This window comes from Camarhynchus parvulus, chromosome 1A, assembly GCF_901933205.1.
Source record: "Camarhynchus parvulus chromosome 1A, STF_HiC, whole genome shotgun sequence".
NCBI lineage: Eukaryota > Metazoa > Chordata > Aves > Passeriformes > Thraupidae > Camarhynchus > Camarhynchus parvulus.
This window is the reverse complement of record NC_044586.1, coordinates 16,246,608-16,269,528: the sequence shown is the minus strand read 5'-3', so window position 1 is coordinate 16,269,528 and position 22,921 is coordinate 16,246,608. Positions and strand designations below refer to the sequence as shown.

General features: G+C 45.4%; 1 protein-coding gene across 1 annotated transcript in view; it reads right to left on the bottom strand.

Moving 5' to 3' along the window:
- Positions 1–22,921, bottom strand: part of ARHGEF5 (Rho guanine nucleotide exchange factor 5) — a 34,333-nt gene that overhangs the window by 7,876 nt on the left and 3,536 nt on the right. Inside the window, exons 3-6 of the mRNA XM_030959778.1 lie at positions 3,148–6,694; positions 1,712–1,793; positions 1,285–1,349; positions 739–998 (exon numbers count right to left, since the gene is read on the bottom strand). Coding sequence (XP_030815638.1) covers positions 739–998; positions 1,285–1,349; positions 1,712–1,793; positions 3,148–6,694 — 3,954 coding nt within the window. The remainder of the gene's footprint in view (positions 1–738; positions 999–1,284; positions 1,350–1,711; positions 1,794–3,147; positions 6,695–22,921) is intronic.

The window sequence follows — 22,921 nt, the reverse complement described above, 5'->3', positions numbered from 1 at the left end:
AGAAAGGAAGGGCAACCATGCACTTATAGACTTTCTTTAAGAAACAGACTTGTGTTATGACTTAAAAATAGATACTTGCTCTCATTTTACTTTTTATTTCCCCTCAACACCACTTTCACAAGCTCCCATAAAGTCCAGCATCCGTACCACAGACCTTTTCCTATGCTGTTGTTTTCATCTCTTTCTCTGAGTCCTCCTGTCCACTTCTCAGATCCTCTCCTTTTGTTTACCCACTTTCTCTGTACCATTGTGCTGAATCCATACATCTCCCAGTCTCCTCTCAGCCCTGCAGCTCACACAGGTCAATTTGCTAAACTCACACAGGTCAATTTGCTAAACTCATATTCTACTACAGAAAATAGAATTTACTGTGGTTTTATTAGCATTTCTCACAAGCTTATTTATGGGAGAATGCTGCGAGTCTTCTACTTTTACACATCCTTTTGCATTGAGCATACTCAAAACTCCTTATTCTGTTCCCACTTTTCCCCATGTCTGTTTTCTTAGAGTTATTTATACAGTGCAGAGTCTGTCCTTCAGTGTTGCTTTTCTCTAAAATTCATCACTTCAGCATTGCTCTACTTCATACCCCATGCTGCTTCCAGGAGTAGAAGTGACCTCTGCCTCAACTACCTGCATTCCCACATCACAGATTTTGCTCTCTGCTTTAATCCTCCTTCCAGAGACTCTTTCTTGACTACAAGACCACCCATTTACTTTGCCACATCTGTCCCATACCTCTTGCAGCCTCTGTTCCTCACGGGACATGTTAAGCAGTATTCTGCTGCCCCGTATCATGGGGATGTCCTGCCAGAGGGATGCATTAGATGAGACTGATAGACGTTGCAAATATGAGTCCTGGGGAGACAGCACTTTCCTCCGTAGCCTCGGGGAACTTGGGAAACTTGACTCTATATCCTCTGGATAATCCACTCTCTTCTGGCTTTGGATGGCCTTGTTCAGAGCCACATCACTGTACTCCTGATACAGTAATCTTGCTGTAGAGAAAAACACACACATTTATCTTTTCTGTAGTAGCAACTCACCCTCTGCTTCAACCTGGAGAAAATTCTGCCCCAGACTGGGACAGCCAAATTCAGGCAAAGCTCCTCAGCTGCCTGAGTGTACTGCAGGATTCCAGAGTGTACTGCCTTCCCTGCTCTATAACACTACATCCTCACAACCACCACGTGGCAGGAGTCCCTCTCCTTTGTGCTCACTGTAAGGGTGAAAGATGCGGCTGGAGAGGGGACTGCCACAGCACCCCAGGCAGGAGGTACTTACAGGAGTTGATCAGTTTGGAGTGCCGGCGCTTGAAGTTCTCTGTTGTGTCTGCAGATTTCTTCTCTCTGCCAAGGAATAAGGATTTCAAAACACAGAGCGAACGAAGGGCACAGCACCAGAGAAGGCTTATCCAAACCTTAGAAACTGCTCTGTCACAACAAGGACCTCTTATTTTCCAACAAGCTCCACAAGCTTTACTTGACACAAAGGGAAAAGTTTGGCTTAATGGAAAGGCTGTCCTGAAGGCACAGAAATACCTGTGTTGCAGTAGGGTTCTCTTCAAGAGAGCACAGACTGAAACACAGGCCTACGGCATTTAATTAAAGTTTTCCACTCCTTATCATCGTCTTTGGTAACTCAGAAACAACGGAGGTTTCTGTGCTTCACAGGGATTGGGGCAAATTCTAAGGATCTTTGAGCGACTCACCGCATTATAACTGTTTCTGAGCTGACTGGTGGTTCCCTGTGTGCCTTGTGAGCTTCCTCCTCTGCAGGAACAGAAGAAACCTCTGCATAGAAGACAATTGGAAAGTAAACACATCAGTCAATTTTTAGACTTAATCTACAATCCAAATGACACACAGATACCACTTACCTATGCCCCACCTAAGTGGCAGTGTTGAATTGGAGTACAGGTGCCCTTGTGGCATTTATTTCTGGGTCAGAAACATTTTAATAATTCTTGACATTACTTACACTTTACATCTGTTAGCCACGTTTACTTTTCACACAAAGAAAAAGGCTGACATTTTAGGCAGCAACAGTAACTCTAAGAGCTTCCCTCTCCAGTTATGCCCTGTTTGGTGCTGTCCTTACACTTTCAGCTACTAGGGCCAGGCATCAGATCAGTGGAGCCAAAGTGTAAAACTGGAGAAGTCCTTTTGATTTGTGAGGGATTTAATCAAATAAGGTGTGAAGAAATTCTAAATCTGAAATAACTGGAAGCAGAAAAAGGAAGAAAGTCCAAAGACTAAGCTGCAGTTATGGATAAGGGGAAAGACAGGACTATTGCCTTGAATATTTTAAAATTTGGAATCAAGAAATTACAGGTCAAACATATTAACAAATCTTGAGATTCAAGTTCTTCCAAACCTTTTACACCCTTCCATAACCCCCTCCTTTTCCCCTGTGCCAAAAATACAGCATGTTTCAGAGCTTCAAAAATAGACTAAAGCAAGAGCTAAAAAGAAGTAATTATTTAAAGTTCACGTAAGGTATAGTAAAGAACATATATACATCCTGATAGCAAGTACTGCTGAATGAGCTGTATTACAGAAGATGCATGTTTTCCTCTTGTGACATCAGTGATTTGACTTCTGTGCAAGCTGGGACCTTGGGTTTGACATATTTCCCTTCTTATCTGTACTCTTAAATCCTGCGCTCACAGGAATATGATCTTTTTTAAAAGGTCAAGTGGGAACTTAAAAGTGCCAGTTGCAAAATAAGGGGAGGTAGCAAATAAACAACTGATAAGAGATATGGGCTACTGAGGGTGTGTGCATGGCTCTTCTTTACTGCCTCAGGGATCCATGAAATAAGTTTATTGTAGCAGGTATTAGTGTGGCATGGGGAGACGGAGCCCCAGAGTGCATCCTTCAAGGATGCATCACTCAAGGGAACAAGCAGGATACAGAGGACAGCAGAGAGGAAAGAGGGGACAGCTGGAAAGGGAAGCTTGGGGCAGGATAGGAGAGGGCTGTAGGGCTGGAGCAAGGAATATCACCAGAAAGGCACAAGAGCCATGCTAAGCTCTCTACTCTCATGCCTCTCCATCATATTCTTTATTTAATTTAATCCTACTTCTTGATAACTGTTCTAAGTTGGAGGGGGGAAGGAGGAAGGGAAATGGAAGAGAGGACTCACGCTGCAAGATGTCTGGTGGTACTGACATCCTCTTCAGGCCCTGACGGTGCCAGTCCTTTGTTTTTACTCGGCTTTTAATTGGGTTTTCTTGATTGCCTGCTGGGTCCTGCATAGCTACCCCAATGTTTTTTTTGTCTGGCCAACTTGATGATTTTTCCAAGGGTGCATGTTTGGCCTTTTCTTGCTTTGGCTGGTGCTCTCCTCCTTCCAGCCTTTGCCTGACTCTCCTCTCACCTTCTGTTTTCTCTGTGACTGCCAGTGGAGCCTGGATGTTCTTTGTGTCCCCACTGAAGCTACCTGTGGGCTGCTCCCATCGTAGCTCCTTGTCCTGGCAGGTTGTTCTGGTGGTCAGCAGTGATGGAGGGCTGAGCCGGAGGAAGTGAATAGGATTGGTGAATGCAAGCATTGGAAGGAGCGGTGGAGACTCTCTGCTTTTGGAGTCTGGGGATGTTATCAAGCCTTCCAACGAGGGCCAAGAAGGCTGGTCAGGTGAGGATTTTCCACTCTCTATATCCATGTTGTGATCTGCTATTTCAGGGCTGGTGTCAGAGCAGCCAACCAACATTTCGTTTCCAAGAGCCAAAAAACTTTTGGTCAGCAAACTGACCCCTGAGTCATCAGAAGTCTCTGTATCATGGGGACCTGAGTCACCAAGATCCCACTCTCTACTCACTGGAACAAGGTCATCTCTCTCTGCTAGACTTTCTCCATCAGAAGCAGAGGCCACGGAGTTGGTATCAAATGCAGAGGTGGCAGACCGGAGAGGACAGCTTGGAGCAGGGTGAATGGCTCCCAGCTTACCATCATCCATCCCACAGCTGAGGGGGGGCCTGAAGTGCAGTCCAGGAGCCAACAGCTGGTGACCTTCAGGGGCTGGAGGTGAAACAAGGTGATTTGCGTGGAGTGCAGCGGCCTGAGCTTGACTGGGCCTTTGGACATGGGAAGGAGGATGAGGAAGCTGTTTGGGATCAGACTCAGACACCAGAGGTAGGCTTGAGTGGGACACAGGGGACAGAGGTCCTTGCTGGTTCACAGCAAGGACCATATCATCTTTGGAGGGCCAAGTTAGGGTGCTCAGGACACTGGAAATTCTGGATCCAGGCTCTTTTTGGTATAAACTGCAGTCAGGCTCATCAAATAAAGGCACTTGTGCTTTACAATCCACATCTGCTGCCCTTTCTTTTCCTTGTATAAGGGCACTTTTTTGGGGAGAGATTTGCTGAATTGTCTCTGGGTGGTTCAGGGGAGTGGAAGTCCTTCCTGGTGTTTGGGATACTTCCAGAGGTCCTGCAATACTAGCCACAGACCTCCTATCTCCAGGAAAGCCCCCTTGTAGAGGAAGGGAGCTCATGTACATTACAGAGAAAGAAGATGGGCCACTAAGGTCCTCAGGAAAGCTTTCCTCAGAAATAGGGATTTCATAGGAAGTCTTGGCCTCCCTTGCACCTGTCCTTACAACAGCAGTTTCTGCTGGTGTTGGGTTCCACTCTTGTGCAGGAGCAGCTTGTTTGGGTGGTTTCCCTGCAGGGTCTGGCAGCTTGTTCAGGCTGGTGCCAGGACAGTGCTCAGAGGTCACAGAGGCTATTCTGCCACCATCCTGCTCTGGAACAGATGCTGACACTGCTGAGGTGATCTCTGAGGGGGAAGCTGGAATGAAGTCCCAAAGCTCAGCTTTTCCTGTTACAGGATGAAGATCTATGTGATCAGGTGGCTCCAAGTTACTGGTACCAGAGGAAAGGTGTGCTGGAACAAGAGCCTCTGGGTTCTCTGCACTAAAAGGTGCTGTCACCCCTCCACAGAGTGATGCATCTCTTTTATCAAACCTCTGGACAGCTTTTCCATGATCATCACTGTGCTCATTCTCCCTGCCCAGTCGTGTCTTATCATCCCAGTGAGCTTCTCCAATATCCTGACCACCGATGGAAAAGCGGCCAGAGTCCTCCAGGTCTTCTGCTTGGTCAGAAACCTGGCACATATGTGGAGTTTCCCCCCCTGGGTTCTGGTTATTTGAGGACAGAGGGCCGACAGCAGGTAGCTGACATCCAGAACCTGCTTCTGTGACATGAGATTTCAGCAGCACGTCCTCACTAGGATGCCGATCCACAGAGACACGTTCCCCAGGAAGAAATACTGGTCCTGTTTGCTCAGACAAGGAAGCATACTCCAAACCACATACATCCATGTTATGCCTGGGAACAGAAGGTATCTGTGACCCAAAAGCTGATGATAAAAGCTCTAGTTTCAGCTCTTCCCCCAGTCTAAGCTCTTCTCTTGGCAGTTGTTCCTGCTCATTTTGTTCCTTGTTCTTCTGATCTTTGAGTTCCAAAGGTTTGCCTTCTTCCAGCAAATTCTGCTCTTTGCATTCTTCCTCCTCCTCTTCTTGCTGAAGTTCAGACACTGCCTCCTCCCAAGCTGGCTCCTTATGCCATGAAGCATTCACTTCCTCTGTCCTTTTAGAAGTACTTTTTCCTTGGAAAGCATTTTTTGCTGCAGGGGCAGACCTGCCCTCAGTTTTTCTGTGATGATCTTCTAGATGAAGGCATTTGGAAGCAGATGAGTTTTTTTTAAGAACCATTCCCTGGTCTTTGACCATCATGGTACTCCCTGTTTCACCAGATGAGTTGTTTCCTTCTGCTTGTAGTGAACTCATTTGGCTGTCACATGTTAAGGTGGAAGTTAACTGATGGGAAGAGGAAGAATCTGTATTCTTTTCCAAACTTTGGGGTGCTCTTAAGCTTTCCTGAACATCTTCAGAAGTGTAAGGTTTAGCTGTGTCTTCTACTGCTCCCTCTGAGGTAGGCTGCTCATCAGATGCTGGTGCCAACTTTTTGGTGCTTTGCTCCTGCTCTGCACCAGCATCAAGCTCCTGCAAAGAGTCCTTCAAGATGTTACCCAGAAAGGGCTCAGCCTTATAATGTCCTTCTGAAACAGTTTTACACACCAAAAAGCACTTAGGTGTCTCCCTCTGAGAGGAAATGGCATTAGCCAAAGGGGATTTCGTTTCCTGGGCCTGAGGGTCTGAGCCATGAAAAGCCAGTTCTGCTTGGCACTGAGGAAACTCAGTGCTGAGCTTCACAGCCTGCAGGACTGGGCTGCCAGGGGCTGCCTCATCCTGGACTCTGCTGTGAGAGGAAGGGCCCTGGTTGCTTTCCAGGTCAACCAGTTCCAATTGCCTAAGTTTCAGAGAATAATCCAGTCCACCCTCCTCTAAAAGCATTTCTTCTTCCAGTTCTGAGAGTCCCTTTTGAGGCTCTGTATCCCTTTGGCCTTGGTCCAGTCCTGCTGGTGCTTTTTGCATAGAGTTAGAGGGTCTGCCCAGCATCTCTGCTGCTTTCCCTGAAGCAGCAAGGCAGTCCTTGGGTGTGCTGAGCTCTGGTCCCTTTGCAGAGTTAGATGGGCTCGTGCTCATTTTGGCTGCTATATGAGTGGCATGATACTCTTCTTCCACGGCTGAAGAATCCCAGGCTTCCCCAGTGATGCTGCTGGCTCCTGGGGGAGTGGTACCTCCCTCACTGGTTTCTTCAGACTCCATTAGCGACACATCCTGCTGAAGAAAAATTATTTTTTCTGTTACTACTTCACAATGATATATGGATCTAATTCACTGCTTCTACTGCAGCTGGTAAAAACAAAAACCAACACCACATACCTAGTGGGTGATAAGAGCTGGGAAACAAAGACTGAGAATAGGCAAACACCACATGTAAGCTTGAAGATGAGAGTAATACCAAAATAACCCCACTGGTGTCTTTTTAGTTTCACATGCAACCGCAGAAAGTGACTTTGGTCGTAGAGCAGAGATGCTGAGCTCTATGCAATAGCCACAGGGCAACTTAGGGAAAGTGGTGGCCATGGCTGGTTATCTCAGACCCAAAAGGGGGTACCAGAAGGCACCCAGAGAACAAGAAAATTTTCAAAAATCTCCATTGATTTTCATGGGGCAAGGTGGACAAATACTATTGGCCTCTTCTAGCCGAGTTTAAAAGTTCTCTCTGATTTTGCCTGTTCTTTGGAGCTGATGGCTCTCTTTGCAGATCTCTGTGTAGGTCTGAAATTCATTGCAAATGATCACAGAAATTAATTAACAAAACATAGGAACATTCAAATTAGATTAACAGGTAAATAGTACATGACACAAGACACAAGATATTTGAAGGCTGTAAACCACATGGGTTGAGAGGAGTAGCTCTGGTGTGTGTGGACTAAGCTATAGACTAGAGAGAAACTACATCATCATTTAGTCTACTCTTTTAGGGAGGGGAAAAGGAAAAAAAAAAGCCATCTCAGGATTGCTGGACAGTTTCCCAAAGGATATAGTGGAATTTCCCCTCCATTATTGCATTTGAAGTTCAGACATGACAAAGCACTAGGGAATGCACATTTGGGGTACGTCTGTGAAAAGGACAGAAGAATCTGATTCACCACTTTTATCTCTCTGTCTTCTACCGTGACCCACAATCCCTACCTGGAAAAAACTAGAGAAAGAGACAAACTGTTGTGGCTGCCTCTCTTTTCTTCTATGGTGATTTCCTTGAGCTGGAGTGGCTCTGTAGTCACAAGTACCAACCTCTGATCCCACACAGAAAGTAAAAGCAGTAAGGGCATAATTACATCTGAACTAATTGTCCCAGTTAGCTCCATGGCCAGGGCACACCTGGCCTGAAAGCTAGTTTAGCTTCTGTTTTCCCTTACGTCAAGTGAAACAAAACACCTGCTCTGAAGGCAAGGAGTGCATGCTCTAGAGTTAGAACTGAAGCATTTTATACACCTTCATCACAGAATTGTATTGTCATCACAGAATGGTTTGGGTTGGAAGGGGCATCAAAGATCACCCAGATCCAACCCCCGGCATGGGCACCTTCCACTATCCAAGGTCGCTCAGAGCTCCTGAGCAAAACATGGCCTTGAACATTTCCAGGGATGGAACAACCACAGCTTCTCTGGGCAACCTGTACCAGTGCCTTCCACCCTCATATTAAAGGATTTCTTCCCAGTATCATACCTAAATCTCTCCTCTTTTGGTTTAAAACATAACCCCCTTGTCCTAGGACTACCTGCCCATGTAAAAAGTGGCTCTCTCTATTTCTAAACACCCCTTGGTGTTTAGAAATAGGGACAGCTACTTTTTACATGTAGCTGGAAGGCTGAAATTAGGTCTCCCTGGTGCTTTCCCTTCTCCAGGCTGAACAACCTCAATTCAAAAAAACATTAGGAAAATAATTGAGTTAGCTAATTGAGTTAACTCATCAGCTAACTACTTCCTGTGTGTTTTTTCTCATGTAATCTTTAATTTTTGTTTATAGTGAAAAGACAGTCTTTCTTACAAAACCAGGCCAAAACCAGGGTTTTTCAGCAATTTGGATTGTCCCTCCCAAGCACTGAGTAGTTGCAATAGCTGTAATTTTAACAACCAGTTTGTTTCAAAGAGGTATGTCCATTCAGGGAATTCCCACGGAGTTTCCAGCTGCTGTCAGCTGCTACTAAACTACCTGGATACTGCTAAACTGTCTTTTCAAAGGTTCCACATCAGATTCCTCTTGTACTACACTGCTCTTGGCTCTCCTGGCTACCCCACCTGAGTCTATGCATCTCCAGGCCTAGAAAAGTACTACTTCTCACACCTAATACAGTCAGTCTTCGAAAACAGGCTCCCCAAGAGCAGAGAGACTATTTAGGGAGACATAAGCTGCTGGCTAAGGAAGGTTTACTATTACTAAATGTAGGATGGCTCATAAAGATCTGAATAGTAAAGTGCTCAAGCTCAAGCCCACACTTTGTCAGGGGAAGAACTCCTGCTCACTGTGCTGTTTCATAGATGTACACAGTCCTGAATTTCCTCTTATTAAGCTCAAAACACTAGTTTCCATCTCCATGGCTGTGTTGCAAGGGATTTGGACAGGCGAAAGGATGAGTTTAATGCTGCATTTGGACCAGTTCCATGATGATACTGGGAGGCAGGGTAGAGAGAGGTGCACAGCACATCAACACTGGAAGCCAAGTGAGATTTGTCTTATCATAGTACTGCCTGGTGTTTTGCGCACCACAGGGAGAGCAAGAGAGGAGCTTTGAGAAGTGAGGCAGGAGAAGGAGCAGGCAAACTTCTGCAGTGACACAAGGGGAGGACATGCATTTCACCAGGGAAACTGTTAACTACGCTGTCAAAGGCTGGGTACACCATAGTAGAAGACACATGTCTGCAATAAAGATTTCATGGAGATGGAAGGGGAAATAATGAAACAAGACTGACAGCACCTGTAGTCTTGACATGCAGAGCAGCTATGTACAAGAGCTCAGTAATTACCAGAAGAGAGCACAGTGGAGCACAGTCATGTTAAACTGCCAATGCAGGTCTGCTCCATCAGAGGAGGTCCCAGGAGACCCCCAGGAGCTCAGCTACCCAAAGCAAACTTTGGGTAGCTAACTTTCAATTAGCATTTTCAGCAGGACCAATAATGTGACAGAGCAGCATACAGGACCTATCTAGCCTCTGCCACTAGGCAGGATATACAAACTCTCAAAGATCATTCACTGTTTCCCCTTTTGGGGCTTACTGATCTTTTACATCTCTCACTGGATCAGATGATCAGCTGGCCATCACTCCCTCATATGCTCTGTCTGTGAAACAAGGTAAACCAATGTTCCCTCAACCGATGTTGAGATAAAGACACTCAGGCTCTTCTCTAGAGAGGGTCTAGAAACACCAGACTTCAGCTCCCATGCACTCAGCTTTTAGGAGATTCTGGGAGCACAGAATCCCTCCAAGCTGGAACAGTGAGAGGGAGCAGCTGGCCACATGCCAGCAAAAAATAGAAGGGCAATGCTTGGTCCTGCTGCAGTCACAGGCACAAAATCTGAGAGCAGAAGGGTGAAGGACGTGGCCTGGTGAGCAAGAAAAGGACAGCAGCGAAAGCATAAGGGCACAATCCATCCACAGCTTTCCCAGATTACAAAAGGCAACGTGAATGTCATACTTCCTTCCACTGTGGGTTAATTCACCTGGACGGAGATGACAAACACTTCTGGTTTTAAATAGAAAGTACCTCACCTTCCCTCCCCCCCTCCTCCAACAAACAAGAAAGGAGCAATAACAAGTACTATCAAGCACAGACATGCCCTCTGGCTAGCCAGGAAGCAAGGCTACAGACAAGTGGAGCTGCAAGATCCTCCTCCTCCAAAAGTGGGGAGAAACTGAGCTTTCTGCCTGCCACCTTGGCCCTCCCCGCATGGTGCCAGGTGCTGCCCGGCCGCCCTCGGCCCCACTCCCCATCCTGCCTCCCCTGCCGCAGGCCATGGAGCAGCCCACACGCCAGGCTGCTGCGAACACGCTCCCAGCAGAGAAAGTCCTGCCCTGTGACGTGCGGATGGAGCTGCTCTGGCCCAGCTGCAGCCATGAGCTTCTGGCAGTGAGAGGAGAAAGGCGTTCACGATAATGTTTGAGCGGCATGGGTGAGGACACCGTTTTTCTCATTGAAACAAAGGGTTGCCCAAGTAGTCCCTAGGTTGGGTCTATCCTTGCTAGTGCAGCCACAACGTGGTGTAGAAATGCCAAAGCTGGCTTTAAGGACTGCAGCTCAGGCAGGAAAGAGTTTTGTGTTCAGCTCTAACATCCACCCAAAAAACAACAAGGCTGCCCTGAGCCTTTTCCTGCTATCTCAGCTTGGTTTAATCATCTTGGTCACACAGTTTGGGTACACTTTACAAGAAGCTGAGAGGGGAAATTTAGGTTAGATATTAGGAAGGAATTCTTTCCTGTGAGTGTGGTGAGGTTCTGGAACAGGTTGCCCAGAGAGATTGTGGCTGCCCCATCCCTGGCAGTGTTCCAGGACAGGTTGGATGGGGCTCTGAGTAACCTGGGATAGTGGAAGGAGTCCCTGCCCACAGTAGATGGGTTTGGGACCAGGTGATCTTTAAGGTCACTTCCAACTCCTTATCATTCTATGATTTGAATCAGCTCAGAGCCGGCCTTTCTCCTTAGAAAATCCAGAGCTCAGTGTGCAGGACAGCACCATCTCTCCCAGGAAGCCACGCATTGGACTTCAGTTTGGTGAGACACCCAGGAAACTGAACACAAAGCCTGCCCTGCCACAAGCCTCAATTTTTAGATTTCCTCAGCTAGTCCTGCCATGCTTAGGCTGGCTTCCTCAGCTGCATGTCCATGTGAGAGATTCCCACTGCACATACTCACCTGCAAAGAAACAGTCACCAATCTTAACACACCACCCTGGGCTGCTCTATCACTGTACAACCCATCAAGGGAGGTGAAGGAGGGGGGTCAAAACTCTTGAGCTCAGGAAGAGATAACACTGGGTGCTAGAGATAAGAAGGAAGGAGGGAAATAATGTAACATGGAGTCAGCTTTGAGGGCATGGAGAGTAGAAGGAGCTTGCTGAAGGAAAAGACTTAAAAGGAAGGTAAGATGATCTAAAATAGCAAAATAATGTAGAGTCTACTGCTGTGCTACACAGTGCTGGTAATGTTCTGGGAACCAGGAGTTGCCTCAGGTGTCTTAGGCAGGGGAGAACAAAACACAGCTGCCAAAAGCACCTAAGCTCCTGGAAAATGCATCTGAGCTGCTACTGAAGCTTGAGAAACACAGGTGAGACCTCCCAGTCACACCAGTGCAGGGAGTTTGCCCGAGTTTCAACACACCCAGTCGCAGCTTTCACTCGTCATAGGCGCACTCAAGATACACTGAGCCTATTAATTATCTAATGACTCACTAACTGAGGGGAAAAAAAAAGGATACTTTTCCATACTTCTCTTACATTGCTTGGTAGTTAAGTAGATTAAAATACTTAATGATAACCCAAAAAAAGTGTCAGAGAAACATAATTTTGGGTTGAACACAATTTCATCTATTTCATCTTGGAAATTGCTACTGAACATTTGGCAAACAGAAAGTGAAGCATGTGGCTTGGATTGTACATTGCACATCCCAGAGATGCAATAAAAGTGATTCGTTCTTAAGGTAAAATGGGGTCACCTGTAAAGCAAAAAACTCAGTTCACTCTAAGCAGAGGTTAAGTTTATATTCATAAAAGTAATGGGTAAGCCTTGATATTCTGCAGTTTTCCAATATGAGAATAAACAAGAATAGTGTGTGATTCTCACTACTAGAGCTCAGTAGAAAGATAAGTGACACTACTTGGTGAACAGCAGGATTCCCACAGTGGAAGTAATGTATTGAGTCACTGCAAGTTGCTCTGTGCAGGTCTCTCCACAAACTCTGGGGATGGAGACACAAGTGACAGAAACATCTGGAGCACAAAAGGAGGCAAGAACTTTCCAAATTACTTTCCCCATGACATTTTATGCAGAGGTGGCTGCTAGCAGCATGCTGTACACATTCCTAGATGGTATGTCTGCCATGAACCCCAGGAGTTCTCAGTTCCTCTTTGAGCAAGATGATTCTAGACTTTCACAGGACAGATTCTCTAGTTAGAGGCAGAAATCTCAGAGACTCTCACTACACTATGGATGTGTGAGCCAGAATCCCATGCTGCTGTTTTTGAGTCTCAGATTAAAGAAGGCTCATATTGGCACCAAACCATTCTGACAGATGCAAATGCCCTTAAGACATCAAAGGACCTGGAAACACACTTGAAAGCTCAGCCTTGCCCAGCCTTCACAGTGGAGCCATTTGTGTAACCTGTAGCCGTTCTGAGCACAGTTAAGCTACAGGCAGATAAGGATGAACAATATTCAGCAAACTGAACTGGGACAAACTGTCCTGCCCTGCAGAGAGGCCCTTCCAAGTTATTCTGTCTGATACAAACAGGTAATATAACCTCTTTCACAGCCAGATCAAGTTCCACTTGGAAAATTGTCAGATTTCTGTAGCTGTCAGAGCACTGCAGAAAATAAAGCTGGAACATTTTAGTACTGTGGGACGACTGACAAGCTAAACATTGAGATATACCCAGGCATAAATATACTGGCAAAATCCTGCTTTTGCAACAATAGGTAAAGCACATCCTATGCAACTAAAAAAACGCTAAAATACCCATAAAACTGCACTTTCCATGGAAATGATAGTACAGTGTCATCAGCCATAACAACAGCAGAAAACTGTCATTCTCTGGCTTCAATATTGTACCATCAATTGGAGAGAACAATAAAAAATTGTTGGATTTAGAATCCCATGAGATAGCAACCACAACAACAAAACCACACATTTATCCTTGTGTTGTGCCCTCAGAATGCATGTTTTCAGCCTTAACTCCCCATATCAGTTTTAATTACCTTCTGACTCCAGCAATGAGATTTATTTTAAAAAGTTATGAGATTTGTATCACAATCAAATCACAAAAATACTTGGCAATACTGTAGCAGTGATGGAGTTTTGTACTGAAAACTGTAGCTTAAGAAAGAAAAAAAAAATCCATCCAAAAGAGATGTAGGGATGTATGTGGGAAAACCAGGTTTTGGTATAACCCTCCCCTAACCCAGCTTCTCAGGGAACAAACCATTTTTTTTTCTTGGAAATTTAACTGGTGTCATTAGATTAAAGAAGCTACCATGAGACAAGTGTGGTATTGGAAGCAAAAAGTATTAAATATAAATAAAATGTTATAAGAAATGTAAATGTGGGAAAGCAACAGCAGGGACCCCTTCCCTCTCTCTTGTGGAAAAATAGCTTCACACACCCAAAGTCACAGGAATTGTGTGGGTGCTGAATAGGAAGGTACTAATGTGAACACACGGAAAAGTCGTTGCTCCTCACGATCTAAGACTTGTATGGGCAACTGGCACAGTTGGCCATACAAGTCTTTATTGTGCACATCACAACATTTTCTGTTTCTCATACAGTCCCACTTCCTAGAATCATGTGGTTATGTGAGAGTTTTGGCTTACAATTAAGAAAAAATGGATGTATAGCCTTTAATGGGTATGGAAAAGGCCAGAATAACTAAGTATGACTCAACAATTAAATCTCACTGTCTGGGTTCATCTTAATTTCTTAATCCTAAACCTTAATTTGTAACTAAGGAGAGGAAGGGCAATTCCCTATTCCCTCTCTGCCTGATCCCTGTTTTTCAAAGGTTGGGACTCATGACAATGTAGACTATTTAGGCCTGATGCAGTGAGTTACATGAGCTACCAGAAACTAAAAAAAGGGCAGTGAAATACACTGTGATATAACTGGGTTAACAAAGATGAATAATCAAATTTGTCAGGCCAAATTTAGGTATTTGCAGATATCCTGCAAAGTTTATACTCCATTCCTTAAAAAAAAAAAAAAAAAGGAAAAGAAGAGTTTCTTCAATTCCTTCTAATGCTGACTGTACAAACTATCCAACACCACTTGGATCTTAATAAATCTCCATTAAGACCTGACATGGAACCATGAAAATCCAGAACATCTGAAATCCAGAACAGACCAATTTACTATGCATCCAGGTTTCTGCCAACATCTCCCTCGTGCCAGTGCACACATGACCATGTATGAGCCATCCCAGGGAGTTGTCGAGCCAAAAAAAACAACAACCTTGGAGCACAGTGATGTGAGCAGCTGTAAAGGTATGACACAGGAGAAAAGATAAATAGTAAAGGTAAATCTGACAGCTCCCTGCAGTAGTTATATATGGAATCAGAGAATGGTTTGGGTAGGAAGAGTCTTTAAAGCCCATCTCATTCCAACCCCCTGCCATAGGCAGGGACACCTTCCACCTTCCAGCCCCATCCAACTTGGCCTGGAACACTGCCAGGGATGGGGCAGCCACAGCTTCTCTGGACCGTCTGTGCCAGGGCATCACCACCCTCACAGGGAAGAATTTCTTCCTAATATCCCAACTAAACCTACTGCCAGTTTGAAGCCATCCTGCCTTGTCCTGTCACTCCAGGCCCTTATCAAGAGTCTCTCTCCATCTTTCCTGTGGGCTCCCTTCAGGCACTGCAAGGCCACAATGAGGTCACTCCAAAGCCTTCTCTTCTCCAGGCTGAACAATCCCAATTCCCTCAGCATGTCTTCATAGCAGAAGTCCTCCATCCAGCAGGCCCATGTCCTCCATGTGCTGGGACCCCAGAGCAGCTGTACAAGCTGCACGAGAGGACAAGAACATAGGACTGGGCAGCAAAGCAGGAGGAGGAAAGCAGAAACCTGGACTTAGCCCTGTGTTCTGGTTAAACCACACCCAGGATCCATAGGCCAGTCCCTGCCACTCCAGCGTAGGTGTCTCTCCGTGTGTGACTGCCAAGCACTCCACACACAGAGCCAGGTGCTCCCTTGGCAGCCCACAAACACCAGCAGCAGCAGAGAAGGGGGGTTTTACACACTCAGTCCTGGCCCTCTGCTAGGAACATGTCTGCTGCCCTCCCAGGTGAGAGGCGGGCACCAGAGGAAGCAGGATATTCTAATTGGATCCACAACCATTTCCAAATGAGTGATTGTTTTTATGGTTTTATGTTTCCTTGTCTCCTTATTGCCACTGACTGTGCCACTCCGGTGAACCCACAGCCAGCCTTCTTCCCATGGAAAAGGGCTGGCTCTGCGGGGATGTTGCATGGAAGAGAGGTGAATTAGGAGACAGCCCTTGTGACCAATTCTGAAAACAAGTAACAACATGTAGAAGATCCTCAGAAAAAGCCCTGGAAACCTCAAATCACCTGCAAAGTTTAGCAGGGAAATAATCCAAAGGGAAGGGAAGGGGAAGACACTCTTGTGACCCTGTCTTTCAGATCAAGCTGTGAAAAGTTGTATAAATCAGGGGTTTAAATGCTGTTATTGACATACATCAGTCTTAGAAAATGCTTTTTATAACCAGCTTTACCAATTAGTACTACTTTATTTCAAGGTTTATAGTAGTAATTACAGCCCATAAATGTTGTAGTTAAGATTTAGCATTAGTTCCCAATACTGTCATTAACAGAGCATATTATAAAAATTAAAAAAAAAAAGGTAGAGCAGTACACCTCCAAGTGTGGATTAATTTCAAGCATTAATTTTATATCAGTTCAGAAATATTACTAACATTTCTTTGATGTATTAATTAAAATATTTTTCCCATTTTAATAATTAAACAAGTTTCAATGCATAAGGAAAACTAGAGATATTTTTATCCTTCCTCCCTCTATTTTCATTTTTCTGCATATGAATGAGGGGGCACAGTCCGTTTCCCACCACCACCCTTCCAGTTTCTCTAACACTGCACTCCTTGCTGGCTTCATGATCTTCAGATATTAGCTGAGCAATCAGGATCCTAAGATTACCCTTTGGGAGTCTTTGAAGACATCAACTCTGTCTCTTCTTGACTGGCCTATGGCTTCCTTTTGCTCAGCCCTGTGGCATGTAACACCACTTCTCTCTTTCCCCTCCCAGGTCCCACCTTATCAGATGGCAATGCTGAGGAGTAAAATAAGGTCTGTGCACCTCAAATTCACCCCAAGCTCCTGAATTCAGTGTGGCAATGAGAAATCAGAGGATGAGGCAATTTAACAGTGGCCTGTGAGTAACAGTGTAAAGTCGAGCCAATAAAATTTCCTTCACCTTTTTTATGACATGGTCACAAAATGAGAGCTCTGTCTGAGAAACGCCAAGTCCTCTCGTCCCCCAGCCTACACAGCCGTGCACGGCATATTCTAATTGGACTGGTGCATACCTTCCCATCCATGAGAGACTTCCCCCAGGAAGCTATAAGCACCAGGCAAATGCAATCAGAGACTTGGCTCCTTCGCCTTCCCATTACCTGCAACACGCTTTGATCAGCGGGGCATAAATAAACACATAAATGTCCCATCTCTGCCAAGGTCAATGAGATGCAGCAGAGTTCCTTCAGTCACCTAAAGGAGTTAATTGGACTTGGGATGGGGCAAAATGCTTTGCTCTGTTTAAAAAAAAAAAATCACTGGATGTAACAGCAAAGGTGATGATGTGGTGTGACTACTGTGGTTTGGGAAAGCTAAGAGCAATAGAGAGCCTGAAGGGGGAAGAGTTGCGATTGTCAGCGGATCATGCCCAAGAAAGAGCAAAGAGCCGGAGCTCTCCTTCTTGGAGTCCTCTCCCCAAACATGTTCCTGTATGGAAAATTTGGTCTAACCTCTGCCAGACTGATGCACCTGAGGAACCCAGCTTTCAGCACAGATCTTTGCGGCCTATTACTGAAGCCAGCACCTCACCTCTTCCACTTGTGCCAGTGAAGGTGCAATTACAGCTATCCCCACAGCAGGACAAGCAGCATTGCTGTTTTTGATGCAAACATGGGGAATACTCCAGCATTCCAAACCTTTGGCTATTCTTGCACTCGTCCTAACAGAAGGTGGCAAAGACACACACTGCTGTTTTAAGTCTTGCCTCTCCTCACAACTAGGGCTTCTGAGCAGTTAAACATGGGTGCAGTCACTAGAAATTTCAAGCTGGGGGGCCCCACAAAAGATAGCTGTTATCACCAGTAACATAATCCAGGCTGGAAGGGGAACACACATTAGGATACCAGGGGCTCTGCTTCCTACAGTGCCCCACTGCAGTCATTCAATAAAAGGAGTCTCTACAGAAGACTCAGATTGTAACTGGTTTTGGCATATTTTTGGGGCAACCAAGAATGGCCCCATCCAGCAGAATTTCCAATTCTGTATTCTAGCTGTTTGCAGCAGTTTCTGCCTGTCTGAGGGTCATCTGTGCAGTTGGGGTAACAGTAAACCCTCCTACCTCCCAGCCATACTCTGAGGATTAGGCAGGGAGTGGCTGCTCAGTGTACTGAATATGCAAAGGCCTGTTATAAACCCCATATCTGATTGCAACCATAAGCAAAGTCTTATTTAAGCAATCCTTTCCCCAACAAAAATATATCAGCTGCTCACTCTGTTCTTTCTTTCCATGTCTTTTTGCCTCCAAGCTCTTCCAGATAACAAAACACATTACTAAGATATTTTCCTTTTGTGCTATGAAGTTGTTTACTACAAATAATAAAGATTTTTCCCACAATGTAGTGTACATACTTAGTTGTTTTGGCTCATTCCGTATTGCACTTGTACTGTAGGAGTCTCACTGCCCAGTCAGTGAAAGCCCCACTCCCATGATCTCACACATGTCAGATATTCACATTCTAATAGACATATCTAATAGATATGTCTGTTTCTCACTGTGCTTACATTCAGGGGAGACCCCTTCTCCAATTCCATCAACTTTATGAACTTAGGACAGAGAGCATTAGTTATTTCTTGCTCCCATTAAACACAAAACTGTATTTCTCTACCAAACCATAGTTTAAAACCAAGCTGGTGTTTTTGCATGTGCTTTGCCTGACACTTCGGTATTTGTCTTCCACATCAGTTAATACCTTTTTTTTGCCTTGCAGTGCACTTTGTTCACTCTTTTTAGCAATCACAACAAAACCTTTTACAATGCTACCTTTGAAATTAAGCTTTCAAAGGCAACATTCTAGTAAAATGCAGTTATGATACGTTTCAGGGCAGATTTGCTTCCATACTGCCTTGCTGAACGTGAGATTTCTGATCATGCCAGTTTTCACTGCATACACAAGGCAGCACATCTCATCTTTTCTTGTTCTGGTCTCTTCAAAAGTCATCTGCTATGACTATCAGAGTCAGAAACAATTCATCTTTCCCCTTTTATACTCAGATGCTTATTTTCATGTCTGATATCACTGTTATCACCCACTCAGCAACTAGATAGGCAAAAATGACACTGGTAGAGAACAAAGGAAGAAACGTCTGTCATTCATCTGGATAACACTAACTGTGCAATTCAGCTGTCATGATTCTTCTAGATGCACAGACACAATTTTTAGCTGCTTTTCACAGCCCTAACCCTCCCTTGTGATAGAATGACATAACTTGCATGCCTGGCCTTGCTCTTCCAGGATAAGGCACATTTCACTGCTTCAGCATACATCCAAATTGCTCATCTTCCTCTCTCTGCCCTCTCCAAAATGAAACAGCTCAGTTTATTCATTGTGCAGGGGCAGAAGACAAGGTGAACTGCAGGAGTGATGCAAGAGGACGACTGCCTTCCCAGATGGCACCAAAACAAGCAGTGTTCACCCTGTGCCTACAGGAACACCCTACAGCCTCCCTTTCAGCCTTCCCCACATGCCCTGATAGAATATTCCCTCTTCCCAGCTGTGCTCAGGGATGAGAAGAGAGTGACATACAGTCATGTATTCCCCATACACATCACCAGTTGCTATTAAGAAATTACTGTGTGACTTGGAGGGGTAAACCCATCTCCCTCAATCATTTGCACATTTAAGAAAGCATGCCACAACCTGTAATTTATTGTAAAAATATGGGATAGTCCCACTTCCCTTTGCCTGTCTCCCCACAGCATCCTCTCTCTGCCCCATGGTTTGTCACAGCACAGAGTCACAACAATGTTGTGTACTGTACTACAGCCTTGCCAGTGCTCCCCCCTTGCCCATCCTGAAATTCTGCTTACCTGTACCTGGGACATGCCTTTCCAGGAGAAAACACCTTGCCTCAGAGTTGGACTTCAGTGATCCTTGTGGGTGCCTTCCAGCTCAGGATATTGTACAGTCTTGTGGGGAGGCGTAGAGAAAGGAGAGAAAAGTGCAGCATTCTCAAAGCACTCTAAGATCTACCAGCTCTATTGTATCCAGACTCAAGCCTGAAATATCTTCAGGTGCAAAGTAAGTCACAGAAAAAGAGAACGAACAATGAGAAGAGTTACTTGAGCCATGAGCCATACCAACCATCAGGACTGAATCCTCACTGTTCTAAATACTGTGCACTGTTCCTGTCCTGAAGAGCTGGCAGCATACTCAGAACACCCTTTCTCCCCTACATCCAGCAATAGAATGGAAATAGACACACTGCACCTTCACAACTTCACCAGCAGCCTGGCAGCCCTCACCTGTAAAACCAGACTATGATCTTGGAGCACCTCAGAAAGAAGAGTGACTCAAATGTTGCAGATGGATTACATTTCATAGTCTAGAGTTACCCTTGGATGCCTGCACTATGGAATACCTACAGCAAAACTTCTGCATCTAAACTCAGGCTTAATCCAAGGATTTAGCCTGGAGCCCAGACCCACTAAAGACATCTGATGCTACAGCATCAGAGCTTTGCTATAGGCACTGGTATGGTATCTTTTTCCTGTGAAAGCTATAATCATCCCATCTACTCTTCCCAAGTTTCCACGAGCCCCTCATAACAGACAGCAATCTGTAGTGAAGATTTAATGGCTCAAGTAAGATTTAAGCTATTCAAACAATCTGTGTAGGTATTTTTGATCATTACACCTGTAAAGGTGAGCGTAAAGCACACATACCATATAGCTTACACATCCTGATTTTTTGCAGCTGCCCAGCAAGATCAAGGGCAAAGCATCTTCTTCCAATCCTCCCAGCAGTGGCCTTTGTGTTAGCTTAACACTGCTTTGTGCACCTATTTCTATTATCCAGTGAATATGTAAGTGTAGCCATGGCAGCCACTTTGTGGCAGATGTGAACAGGGATCATGTCCAACTAGTTACAAGTCTGCTTGTAACCCACACTCGTGTCCCCTGATTATCCTTGGGCTTCTGCAATCTGAACAAATCATGCTCTAACATGACCAGGATCCTAATCCCCTCCCCTGCCTCCAGAGGGGTGTATTTTGGATTCATAAACTCTACTGCTGGATTTGGTGATGAAGCAGGAGCTTTCCCTCCCATCACCTCCCCAGTCACACCCTGTACAAGGCTGGGTCTGCTCACCAGTGCACAGCTCTGCTCTGCCCACGGAAGAGATCACCCAGCTAGTGGATCCCACTGGGCACCACCCCAGCCTGGCCCTGGTGGAGATATGGGAATCTCTGTATATGATCAACATTAGGAACCCCGGTGCTTAATGACTCTGAGCACCAGCAAGGCCATGCGCAGTCAATCTCACACACTGAGCCCCTGCCTGCAGCTGGGTGTTCAATCTGAGATCACAAAAAGGTGGTTTGGTGTCCAAATGTCACACACTTCCCTGTGACACTGCAAAAAGGATATGTTTTCAGTAAGGGAATTTATGGCCATCTCTGCTTTAATGCAGTATTCTCCCAGCAGCAGGTTCCTGTGCTTCCATCTCAGCTCCCTCCTTGTGTGCTATCCAATGACAGTTTCTTCAGCCACTCCTCCTCAACCTCTCCTAGCATCAGAACACCCTCTATTTTGTATACATTTACATATGTGTGTCTGTTTATCTATGTACATTTGTACACATGTCATGGTAATCACCTTCCCTCTTCTAAATTTTTCCCACTATCAAAACCAATAGTCCTCCCCCTGACCTTGCACTGAACTTGTACTAAAGTCATGGGAATTTCTTCTTCCAACTTCACCTTGCTTTTAATCCAACCCCCCCAACATGAGGCCAAAACAAGTCCCCACCACAGGCTCTGTTCCTCATCCTGCAGTGTTCTGCACAGGACTTGAAGGAATGGTGTCTAAAAGAATAGATGGGGAATGGATTTTGTATCAGTAAACCAATTCTACTCAAAGGGCAAGAAAGCTGGAGTCACTTGTTAATGGAAAAGACAAGATTAATAAAGCTTTCCCAAAAGGGCACCCCACATTGCTCAGCACTGAGAACTCACATCTAGAATGCATGAATGCATTAACTTAGAACTTTTCTGCACCACTGAACCCTTCATAGGAAGCAGTGTGTCACAGCCAAGGCTCAGACCTTCTTCTTACATTAAATGCTCTTTCCCACACAACAAATTTCAACATGCACTTCTTGACCAAAGACATAAAAACAGCTGACCTAAACCCAGTCCTGGCTAAACCCAGTTCTCCTAAGCCACACAACAGAGTTAATCCACACTACTGAGTAAATCAGGGCAGCTGCTCTCATACGTCAGCTGCAGAAGGAAGGCAAAAAGATACACTGCCTTCTATGAAGATTTAAAGGTAAGGCATGCTTGTGACAACTCCTAGTTTCACCAACTCTTCACCTTGCCAAAAGGAGTTCCATCCTCTGCCCTTTCTCTCCTGGCGGTAGAGGTGCATGTGTGGTCCCACAACGAACCGCACCAGAGAACCAGTAGAGATGACAACAGGAAGGCACGACGGCTTCTTTCAACAGCAGTGCCAGCTGAGAGGATTTGTGCAACCACAGCCTGTTTATCCAAGCACAGAAATGTAGGAACTAAATGTGTGATTCCCTCTGGCACCTAATTCTGCTGTTGGAAGAGGTGGTCCCTCACCACATTTCTCATGTGCAGTGTCACACTACACTTCTTCAGCAATGTCTCTGGCCACAAGGCTGGCTAATCCAACTTCTATACTTTTTTTCTTTAGGGAGGGGGGTTAATATTCAGTTGGAGCAGCGACTGGACTGATCTGAGGCCACTTGGTCACCAGAGCTGATCCCAGGGAAGCAGCAGGAGCTTGCAGTCAGGACTGGATGAGAACTGGATTGTTCCCTTCAGCAGCAGCCTGTTGTGCTGCTGGGCTGCTCATCATGTGAAGCCCAGCTCCAAGCAACAGAGTTATTCAAACACAGTTCCCAGGAAGCCCTGCCTGCACAGAGGCGCCAGGCACTCTCCATCACTGCTGTAAACCACGCTGATCACCCAGACTCCAGCTCCACAGCTGCCTCTTCCCAGAAGGAAGAGCTCAGCACAGCTAACAGCCATGGGCTTGCAATACAACAGACCATCTTTTAGCTGGAATGTGTCATCCGGGCAGCAACAGGCTTTCATGTCAACCTGACATGAAAACTTGTAGCAAGACTTTGTGGTTAGGAGCCAGGCCAGACAGATGGAGATAAGAAATTAGTGAGGGTAATCAGCCATGGGAATAATTTATCCAGGAAACCACTGCAGC